Source organism: Otolemur garnettii, unplaced genomic scaffold (genome assembly GCF_000181295.1).
Source record: "Otolemur garnettii isolate 467f Iridium unplaced genomic scaffold, OtoGar3 scaffold00141, whole genome shotgun sequence".
NCBI classification, from domain to species: Eukaryota; Metazoa; Chordata; class Mammalia; order Primates; family Galagidae; genus Otolemur; species Otolemur garnettii.
Genome location: NW_003852536.1, coordinates 2,172,627 through 2,184,197, shown reverse-complemented (window position 1 = coordinate 2,184,197; position 11,571 = coordinate 2,172,627). Strand labels below are relative to the sequence as shown.

General features: G+C 50.4%; 1 protein-coding gene across 1 annotated transcript in view; it reads left to right on the top strand.

The window, feature by feature from the left end:
• The window catches only part of KIF26B (kinesin family member 26B), a 463,889-nt gene extending 453,325 nt beyond the window's left edge, over window positions 1-10,564 (top strand). The window contains exons 13-15 of the mRNA XM_003798804.2: window positions 5,932-6,134; window positions 6,633-6,783; window positions 9,888-10,564. Of these exons, the coding sequence (XP_003798852.1) occupies window positions 5,932-6,134; window positions 6,633-6,783; window positions 9,888-10,036 (503 nt within the window). The 3' untranslated portion in view covers window positions 10,037-10,564. The remainder of the gene's footprint in view (window positions 1-5,931; window positions 6,135-6,632; window positions 6,784-9,887) is intronic.
• Window positions 10,565-11,571: the final 1,007 nt, after the last annotated feature.

Sequence of the window (11,571 nt, the reverse complement as noted above, 5' to 3'; positions counted from 1 at the left end):
TACAGCTGGCCAGTTCACAGGCTGGTGGTGGGCAGCATAGTCCTGAAAGGCAGCTCCTAGTCCTTCCCTGCGTATCGCATACCTGTCCTGTTGGTGGTAAGTGCTGTCGTGGTGAGTCTAGTCTTTCCTTTGTCACCATAAGCACCAAACATGCTTCCCTTCTCTTGGTGCTGATTACACTTTGCGGAGTGCTGGACCCGTCCTGTGGGCTGCTAGTAGTGAATGGAGCTCCCAGGACACCAGGTTTAATCCACAAAGCACTGAACAAATTCCTGTGACGAATTGCTCCTCACCAGGGCCTGAGCGCTCTGGGGTTGGCTCTGCCAATCCTCCGCTGCTCATCTGGTTCATCCTGATTTGGTTTTAATGGATTTTGTCTTAATGAAACTCAGTAGTCGCCGGCTTACGGAAACCCGAAGAAAGGCCAGGTGTTCTTTAAGATTTCCAGAGTGTTGTAAGAGAGTGGACCTAGAGACAGATGAGAAAATGTTCAGAATGAGAGAACTGTGAGGGGTTATGCAGGTGGGGGAGGAAGCAATTGAGTCCCTAAGGTACCAAGGAAGTGCCTCAGCATAGAGCCTGCAGGGAGAGGTGACACCAGGTTCTGGGTGCAGTGCTGAGGGTGACAGGGCTAGAGGAAGCCCAGGCTCTGCTCAGCCTTGTGGCCCGCAGGCATCTGCCCTTTCTCATCCCCAGCTTGGGGACATTTGACTATTGAATTAAAGCATTACAGCAGCCAGTACCACCATCCTTCACCCGGGCAACGTGGATCTGGCTTCTTGTTGGTCACTAAAATCTGGCTCTCTGTAGTCTGCAGCTCCGTCACCCTCAGTGCCTCACACTCCTAGGTTCGCTGTTGCCTGGTGGCCTCTCTGAGTGGGGATGCAGCCAGGTGACGGGGAAGCTGTGCTGGTGGGAACGGAGGAGGCAGTGTGAGAGGTCCCAGCACTCACCCTGTGCTGCCTGACATTTGACCTAAGCAGTAGCGTCTTTAAAACCAGCATGGGTCCTTCTGTCTGGACTCAATGGTGTTAAGAACAGAGGCCTGGTACCAGGCTTCTCATTGGGGCTGTGAGTGCTGGGGCTGGTAAAGCGGGCGGACCCCCTGGTGCATGCTGCCTTGGCCAAGCCAGGAGGGGTGGGAGGGTCTGGTTGGAAGCTTCATGAAAGTACCAAGATTGACCGTCTCATGTCATATCTGGGCCCTTTCAAACAGCAAAACGACGTCAGCTGTTACCAGCCTCAGTGTCTTTTTATACACTAGAGTTGGATGTGTCTAGACCAGTGGTTCTCAACCTTCCTAATGCCGCGACCCTTTCATACAGTTCCTATGGGGCGCGACCCACAGGTTGAGAACCGCTGGTCTAGACTGAGTGCCGGGCTGACGAGCAGGAGTAGTTGAGGATAAGGGGTCCTCCTGACCCACTGGCCACAGAAGGAGGCTGGTTCTGGACGTGTGATCCCAAATCAGGCAGGCAGCATCACACAGGTACCATAGGCATCTTGCCAGGCTGGACTGCTCCCCTGTCCCCCACCTTCCTTTCAGTTGCCCTATCCCTACTGGCAGAGACTGGGCTCAGCAAAGCGGTGAGCACCTGCCCGACAGGTGGAGATGGAGGGGCATGCAGAAAATACCAGAAACCTTGTTTACACGGGGACAGTCTTCACCCAGTGATGGCCGGGCATGTTGGGACTGTCCCTTCCTGTGCCCCTTTGAGCAATGTGAGGGTACATTATCCCTGGAGCTCCTTGCAGGTCATTAAGACCCATTTCCTTAGCCTGACCACCGTCTTTGCCCAGACCCCACTTCCCCATCATCACTTGGGTGATGCTCACATACAGGAGTAGGGAGAAGCAGGGCTCCCCAACTATAGGTAGGAGCCCTCACTCCAGTTCATTCCCAGGACTGGGGCTCTACTGCCAGGATCCTGTGCTCTAGGGCACAGGAGACACTAGTCTAGACCCCAGCCCCCCTGCCTCCCACTGCACATTAGGCACTCCCTCCCCACCTTGGGAGGAGGAACATGGTGAGGAAGTTCAGATGACTGCCAGACAGCAGAGGAAGAGGGCAGTAGGAACTGGATGCCAGCCAGGACAGTTCTACTAAGCTACTCTAGCCCAGTGAAATGTTGCTCTCCATTCAGCCTTAATTACTTTTATCCCATCTCATGCAATGCCTCAGCATAGGCAGTGGCAGGAGACAGAAAGGGGCCCTTGTTCCAAATATTTTCCCATCTGCTTATATCCTGAGTGGTGGTCACCAGACCCCGGGGTGGCCCACTACAGTCCTTGCCTTCTGTTATTTACACCTTGGTTAGTCCCCTCCCACATGGTACCAGGTGGTCTCTGTGTCCAGTAGGGTAGGAAGGAAGTGAGGGCATGTCACTCTCAAGATCAGGTTAGAAAAGACACTGTGGCTTTCATCTCGGGTTCCTTCTCTCACTCTCCTGGGTCCCTCCCTCTGGGGAAGCCAACTGCCCAGTCATAAATAGCCCTCCAAAGAGGCCTCCATAGCAGTGGACTGAAGCCTCCTGCCAGCAGTCCTGTGAGCAAGGTTGTAAGTGGGATCTTTCACCCCACCCAAGCTTTCAGGTGCTTGACTGTAACCCATGGGGGTCCCCTGGAGACAGAACCACCCAGCTAGTTGCTCTCAGGTTCCTGCCCCATGGGAATATGTGAGACAGTAAACATGTGTTGTTTCATCTGCTAGGTTTGGGGGTAAATTGTTACACAGCACTAGATAACTCATACACCAGCCCAGCCCATGACTGTTCTCCATTCCTCCTGTTTCTCATGCAAACAGGTCTTTAGAAGAATCATCCTGGACACCTGCCAGTGTCTGAGGGTGCCCAGCTTGGGTTCAAACATTGAGAGTCCCCACCCTATTACTTCGCTGCCTTCACTTTTAGAGGGGCTATCTCCTGACCTCCTCCTTAAGGTCAAGGTACTAGAGGAAGAGGCCAGGCATCCTTGCATGGTCTGAGAACACCTTTATTACCCCCAGAAGAAAGGATATAACAAGAACCAACTCAGGAGTGTTTACAGCCCAGGGAATGAGAGCCCCCTGGATGGCCAAGTCCTCACCTGGGGTCCACGTAGATGTTCCTGGCTTCACTCATCCCCGTTGGTCAGACAGAACTGTACAGCCTGCCTTACTTGGCTTCTCTAGATGGTCCATGGGTGACCTGGGGCACAGCAAGGGAGAGTGGCTTGCTCAGAGTTAGCTGACTGGGTCATTCTGATGTAAATGTCTCAGACATAGGAGACAGGCATTCGCTTTGCTCTGGGGTTGATGTCTCAGTGTCATAGATCAGCGCTTGTACTTTGCTGAAAACTAAATACGGGTGTATATGTGTGTGTTGGGGTAAACAAGGTAAAGATCTAGGCTCTAAAAAGTGAGGTTAGATATAAAACCAAGGAAGCTTAGAACGCAGAGCATGCTTTGCAGAGAGAATTACCTCTGTGGCAAGAGCTCCTTGTTGTCTCTGGAGGAAAGACCACCCATGCCCCCGGCAGGCACAGGCGGCTCCAGCTGCCAGGGGAACTAGGTGGGACTGTCATCTTCCTAATGCCCTAGAACAGCCAATGAGAAGGTAGCCCTGGATCTTGGCCCCCTTGTTCCATATGGAAGGATTCTGACTCTTGCTCTCTGAGGTTTTATGGTACTTTTAATTTTCTGTAGCAGACAAAGGATCTCTTGCAGTTGGAGAAAAGTAGAACTTTCTTTCTAGAAGGGTCATCAGCCACACTGGCTCAGTACTCAACAGACAGAACCCACTGGACTTCGGAGGAGGAGTGGGGAGGGTGCTGGAGGAGAGAGGCAGGGTTTCCTTTGGAGAACACCCTAATGGCCATCTCTAACAGCCATCGCCAACCCCGCACCCCTGCTGCCCCCAACACGGCCCAGGACCCTGCACCCTTCACCTGCTTGGGCTACCTTCCCTGGGGGTGCATGCCATCCCTGGCTCTTGCGTATTCTCAGTCGAGTGGAGCTCCTCTGGGACGCTTTATCCATCTACTGAAAAGCAGAATCAGATAAAGCCCAACAGTCAGTGTAGCTAGCAAAGGTTTTCAGCAAACTCTACCTTTAATCAAACTCAGCAGGGGACCGTATGTCCATTCACAGTTAAATTAAGTCAGGCTCCCTGCAACTTCAGGATAAAGCTGTTGGGATGGATTATCCACTTTCCCCAGCCACCCCCCTTCCAGCACATGCCCCTTCTCCTCAGAGGGCATGACTGGGCAGTGTATCCAAGGCTGCATTCCAAGCTCAGGGCTGGAAGGACACCAAAACCTCCCCCAGGCAGAGGAGCCACACAAGGGCAATAAAACTCTTAGTTTCCCAAAGCAAGAGGCACATTCCATCTCCAACAGAGATGAAAATATCAGGCCCTGTCCCCTAGAGCCCAGGCCATGGCTTCATCCCCTCATGCCACAGATCACAAGAAAGGTGGGCTTGGGCCAGTGGAGCCAGACCCTGTGGGATGGCTTACTACAGTCATTTTAGAGACCTCCCTCTAAGGCAGTGGTTCTCAACCTTCCTAATGCCGCGGCCCTTTAATACAGTGCCGTGGGTCGCGACAGGCACCGGGCAGCACATCATCTCTCCATAGCATTCTCAAGTTTTTTCCTGTGTGTTTTTATCTCCCAGGCTGGATGCTTTGGAGACTGACAATCACAAGGGTATTAATGTTTAGTGGGCTCCTACTAGATGCCCAGTGCTGTGGCATTTGATCATAACACAACCTTTGGGGAAATAATGTATTCTATGGTTTTTAAATTAATTTTTAGTAGAAAATGTGTCTAAAGGATTTGTCTTGCTCTGTTGCCCAGGCTGGAAAGCAACAGGTCAGTCATAGCTCACTGCAGCCTCAAACTCTTAGGCTCATGCAATCCTCCTGCCCCTGCCTTCCAGACAGCTGGGACTATAGCTGTGTCCCATCATGCCCAGCTAAATTTTCTATTTTTTGTAGAGATGGGGGTCTCACAGTGTTACCCAGGCTGGTCTTAATCTCCTGGCCTCAAGCAAGCCTCCTGCCTCAGCCTCCCAAAGTGCTGGGATTACAGGTGTAAGCCCCTGCACTTGGCTGGGACATTTTTTTAAATCAAGACTTTGAGAAAGTTGCTTAAGTTCTTTGTACCTCAGTTTCCTCTGCTATGAGAATTAAATGAATTAGGATTAGATTTGTGACAAAACCCCCCCCCCAAACAATAAGGAGATTTATTATCATGTAAAAGTCTGTGTATATAGTCACAGACAAGTGTCCAGGGCATCAGGAATCTGGGATCCTTCTGTCTTGCTTTCCTGTTGTTTATGGTGGGAACCTCCTGGACCAGCTGTCAAGCCTGTATTTCATCCAGGACAAAGTAGAAAAGAAGAATAGACACCCAGCCTTTGAGGATATTTGGTCAAAGCTTAAGTCCCCCTCCCATGCACAATTTTAGTCTCCATCATGGGAGGCCACGTGACCCCTAACACCAGGGTCTCTGTTGCTGAGGAATAAGACAGCAGATACTGGGGGACAGGTGGCAGTCCTTGTCCCAAGGTGCAGAGTGTGTTGAATCAGGCCTGGCCCATAACAGGGCCTTAGTAGTGCTGCTTCTGTTTTTATAACTAAACAAACAGTGTTTTCTGGAACTCTTGCAACTACACCACCACACACTAGGAGCTTTTACATACCCGTGCTTCGATGTGCCAGTGTGGGTCCCAGCTCTCAGCTGCATGTGTTTTGGAGGGGGTGTCTCACAGGTGGAAACCAGGAGGTCATTCTAAAGGTTCTGCAGGGAAGTTGTGGAGAAGGAGATGGGAGCATCTCAGATACGGCCAGGCTGCAGATCCCAGGCCTGCTGGGACTTCATGTCTTGCATTGAAAACAGATTTCAAAGATTGAAATTCAGGAAAATTAATTTAAGCCTTAATCCCTCCCTCAGGTTCTCAGAGACGGAGGCTCATCCCAGCCTTGTCCCTCGACACCTCCTCCCCTGTGAGAAAACCAGCCACCAGCTCCGGGGTCCGCTGGGTCGACGGCCCCTTGCGGGGCGCCCAGAGGGGCCTTGGGGAACCTTTCGAGATTAAGGTTTATGAAATTGATGACGTGGAGCGCCTGCAGCGGCGACGAGGGGGCACCAGCAAGGTGAGGTGGCTTCCTCCCCACACGGTGGCGGGTCCCCAGTAAGTCCGTGTGCAGGTCCCAGGGCCATGGCCTGCGGAAGTGAGCTCAGACCCAGAGGGACATCCCAGCAGGCTTCTGGTGTGGGTGGCAGGGAAGGGGACAGAGACTTAGGAGAGAGCGCTGTGGTTCCCTCACTGACATGTGTTACACGCTCAGAGGCTGGGCAGTGCATGGTCTTGGGCACTTCTCTGCTGCCTCGTGGTTTCCTGTCTTGACCAGGGTTTGGCCAGCTGGGAACACCCCCTGCTTTCTAAATGTAAGAAATAGCTGTGACAGTCCTGCCTTGTGCTCAGGTCTGTCAAGGCAGGAGTTTGGCCCAGGTCACCCAGGTCCCTCCAGCTCTGCCCAGGGACCAGCTCCTTTTTCATCAACTGTCCTCATAAGTGTTTCTTCCCAGAAGAGCTTGCAGGGCTGGATTTGAGCCAACGTTCCTTTTCTCCTTCTCTGTCTCTGTCCCAGGAGGTCATGTGCTTCAATGCTAAACTGAAAATCCTGGAGCATCGCCAGCAGAGAATTGCTGAGGTCCGGGCCAAGTATGAGTGGCTGATGAAGGAGCTGGAGACGACCAAACAGTATCTGATGCTGGATCCCAACAAATGGCTCAGTGAATGTAAGCCCAGGGCTCCTTTCTGTTTTTGTGACTGACGGGCTGGGCAGGTGGCCTCGGGTCTACAGCACAGTGTCCATTGCCTGTTAGCTGGAGAGAGTGGGACTGAGCAAGTGATCCCCCTCTCCTAGGGGCAAGTGGGAGGGGCCAAGGTAGCAAAAGGGTGTTGAACATTTGCTCCGGCAGTATTATTTCTTATGTGTCTCAGTTCAAAGCACCTGAAAATGAGATTTTCCCCCCTGCATGTGGCATAAGATCACCCAGACATGAAAGCTGTGTTACAAGTCTGCTCCTAGGCCACAGAATCACCCTGCATCTCTAGGCTGAAATAGACAAGAATTGATCGAGCTCTTAATAGGGTAGCTTGTACAATCCCAGAAAAGCCTCATAGAAAACCCAGAAAGCAAGAAAAATATTTTTGAGTGGGGGAGAAAAGAAAACCCAGCCACAGTGTGAGCTCTGTTTAATAGAAATTCCAGAAGGACAGTAACCATCTAATAACAATTCAGAACAATTGCACTCTCTTTGAAAGACAGAGTCAACTGTCTCTTATTTATTTGTTCCTGACCATTCTATTTGCTACAAAATAAAACTGAAATTGGTCCCAACTATTATACTGATATGGGAAGCAATGCTGGAAGACGAAGTCTGTGGGGCAAAATACATCACTGGCATTAAAGCTCCCTGTAATGCCCCTCCCTGTCGTCCCTGGCTAGTGGGGAGAGCCCGTAGGTGGGACTGGAGACCTAGGTTTGTGCTCCAGAGAAGCTGTTGAGATAGCACTGGGTGCAGTTACCAAGTGAAGGTGAATAAGAAGGTAGCAGGACATGTCAGCCTCCCGGCTGTGCCTGGCCACCTTGTCCATAGGACTCAGGTGATAACGTCCCCTGTGAGTACCTCACTGGGTCTCCAGGGCTTGTGGCAGGTCTATGGGGCATCCTACACATTTCAGGCACAGCGTTTGTGGCTCTGACCTGTTTGGACTCCAGCTTTTCTGTATTCAAGCTGTGGGACCTTGGGAAAGACACTTAGCCTCTCTGTGCCTTGATTTCATTATCTATAAAATCAGGAAAATAATGATGCTTACTTCATAGGGTGGTTGTGAGGAGGCAATTCGTTCTTATCAGTCAAGTGCTTAAGGCTCAGAGGAGTGTTCAGTATCTGTTTTTATTACTCCAAAGTTCAACTAAATGAAAGTTAGCAGGAGACACCTCCTTTGTGCAGTGTGTGTGGTGCACTGAGCCTTCCTCACAGGGTGTGTCGTCAGAGGCACTACGGGGGGACAGAGAGCACGGAGGCATAAGAGTGGAGGCTTGTCCTTGCTGCTTTCCACCTGTGGACACCCTTTCCCTTTTTTTTAGGATCCCAGGGGCACCCATGCACTCAGTTCCCCTTCATTTTTACTATTTGCATTAACATTTTATTTTTCAAGAGCTGTTTATGCCCAAGGCAGCCTTAAACATTTTCTCCATCTCACAAAGTCCTGTTTTTTCCCAGGCTGGGAATAAGCTTAAGCATCAATACAGTGTGTTTAGACGCTTCAGGGAGGCAGTCGCTTCCTCCTCGTCTTTGTGGATGTCAAAAATCAGCCAGTTTTTGATGTCGAGAACGGGAGCGAACAGAAAGCTAGATGAAAGGGGAAGTACGGATTATTGTTTCTTTGAGAAGAATTGAAAACAAGAATGAAAAAAACAATCAATGAGGCTGACTATTCCCTGTGGGGAGGGGGCAGGGCGCCTGCACAAAAATGCACATGCCGGGATCTACTTACATTCTCCAGTTCTGATGCTACTTTCAAGGTGATCCAGTGATGATGTAGCTGGATGTAGTCACACTACAGTGGGTTTTTATGCTTTTTAGAAAATATCAGACTGGTGTTTAGGTCTCCTTTCAGCTCTCGTCCTGATTAGCTGTGTCACCATGAGCACATGGCCTCACTGTGCAGCCCTCAGGGAAGTCATCTGTAAAAAGAAGCTTCCATTGCAGTCTCTGATGTTTCCACAGTACGTGGAGTCACATCCACTATCTCATTTTCATTCACAGCAGCTCAAGGTAGGTAGGGTAGGAATCATGACTGTCACATGACTTTTCAGGACACGATCCACAGAGTGGCCAGGCTGGGAATTAAATGCAAATCTCCTGCCTTGGGTCCTGTGGCCATCCCACCACCCTGGGCTGTGGTCCTCCTGGTACTCAACCAGGCTGCCCACCCTAGATACCTGCTCAATTGAAGGGCATAGGCATCGCACTCTTGAACATCAGGAAGGTTGTTCAGTCTCATCTTGTCTTCAGAGTTGGAAGAATCTTAATATACGTTTTGCTTATCATCTTTCCCAGTGACCAGTGAGTTGGAGGGACTGAACGAGACAGTGCCGAGTGTCAGGATCAAGTTTCTCAGCCTGAAAGGCTTGAAGGAATAACCAGAGAGAAATAGCCTTTGAGATGAGGAGGCAGGGGATAAATGGCACTCAAGGGAGACCCCCCCAAAGGCAGGGGTTCTCCTCATCTCAGTTTGAAGAGCTGCTTGCTTTGTGGTTAATAAAAAAATAATGGCACAAGCCAGTAGTGTGGCTCACAGCTGTAATCCTAATGCTCTGGGAGGACAGGCAGGAGAATTGCTTGAATTCAGGAGTTTGAGACCAGCCTGAGCAAGACTGTACTAAAACTAGAATAGAATTAGCCAGGTATGGTGCAGGCCTATAGTCCCAGCTACCCAGGAGGCTGAGGCAGGAGAGCACTTCAGCCCAGGAGTTTGAGGTTGCTGTGACCTACAGTGATGCCACTGCACTCTACCCAGGGCAACATAGCAAGACTCTAGCTCAGTAATAATAAGCAGGAGAGCCTTTCTCCAATCGTGTGATGGAGATGGCAAAGGTGGGGGAGCCAGAATGTCACCTTATTCCTAATAGAGTCTTGACAGTATGCTAAGGCTCTAAACCTATTAAACCTTGCCATTCCACCTAAGCAAGGTGGGAGCATGGGTGCTGCCTGACACAGGCGAACTCTGGACCAAGGCGGAGCCGTGGGGACGGCCACGGTGGTCCTACCACGCAGCTGTTTCCTACCCCCGTTGCCCCAGTTCTTACCAAGCTCCTCCTCTTTTGCAGTTGACTTGGAGCAGGTTTTGGAGCTGGATTCCCTGGAGTACCTGGAGGCGCTCGAGTGTGTGACAGAGCGCCTGGAGAGCCGCGTCAACTTCTGCAAGGCGCACCTCATGATGATCACCTGCTTTGACATCACCTCCAGGCGCCGGTAGAGAGCAGGGCCCGTCAGAGCGGGCTCTCACTCCCCAGGACTTCACAGAGACATCGTACGCCCCCAGTCGTCTTGGCTGGTGGCATCGGCTACAATGAATGAGGATGAAGGTTGGTGGCAGGTCTGGAGTGAGCGTTGAGCGGAAGGCGATTTTTCTTTGATTTTCTGTAGGAAAGGTGCAAATGCCAAACACCCCCGGAAGGAGAAAGTGATGGAAGCCCAAGGGATGTCGAAGCCCCAGGAGACTGAGAAAGCACTTTGAGGAACTGTAAAGACCTTGTTTGTACATAAGAACTGCTGGCAAAAGCAGCCTCACTCTTCTCTGGCTTTTGGGAGGAAGGGGGAGGTGGACGTAAGATTGCTGTGGAAAGTGAACACAAAACAACAACTAAAGGACCCAGAATGACTGATTAAGTGCCTTGCAAATCTTATTAGCCAAACATTTATGTTCATACTTTTCTCGTGTACAGATGGTGCTAGTCAAGATGAAAACATCAAAACAAAAAAGAAAATTGCATTTGTGAAATGTATTTACAGCTCGTTTTCTCTTGGTGTCCTATTTCTGACTTGCTGTTTCTAAGTAAGTTGTGTTTGTAGAGAGATTTCCTAATCGGTATTGCATATGAATAAATGTTAACTGTCCCTCCTGGTTACTCTGGTAAGGCCACTTACCCAGAACATAAAGACTTCATCAGCACACGCCCCTGCGTGTTTCCAAAGAAGGTTTGGAGAAGCCGGTGACGGCCGCTGCCACCTCCCACGAGCAGCACAGCTGGGGCACACTCTGAAAGTTGACCGTGGAGCAGGTGCACGGGAGCTTTAGAGAAGGGGAGAGAAGACAGGATTGGCATCTTTAAGGGCAAAGGAGTCCTCTGCAGCCTGGGCCCTGCCTTCTTGTAGGTAGGCTGTTGGAACTGTATACAGGTCCAAGTTCTCAGACACATACCTGGTTCCTTGACCCACAAATCCAGGGTTCTCATGGCCCTTACAACATTTTCATTCCAAAGACCCTGGATTGAAAGCTTGAACTAATTCAAAAGAGCCATATCAGTTTTCTAGTTTTGTGAATTTAATTGGGGAGATTTTTCCCAGTTTAGAGGCCTGCTCAGAGATTCCAACTATATGAAATTAGATTCCTGAGACTACAGAACTTTTTTTGCTGTCCAGAGTACTGCTTAAAAGCAAGAATTTGAGCTCTCCCATGTCCCAAAGCCTCTATCCAAGGAGGGGACAAGACTTGTCCCTTCAAGCTTGGTACCCAAAGGCAAAGAGAGGTTCCCCACTTCAATTTTCAGCCCTAGATAGGCAGAACATAGGGTTTGTTGAGCACGCTGGCTAGGCTGGCTTCCAGGAACACGGACCTCATTCTCAAATTCCGATGTTCAGCCCTGTAACATTTCTCTTAGGGATTATTTTACTCATTTTAGAGATAGAAACCCGAGGCACAAACTGGTCAAGGGATTTGCCTGGTGGCTGCTATGGGCCACACAGGATCCAAGAATCCTCCCACTGTCCAGATGTGGCCTCTTCTCATAG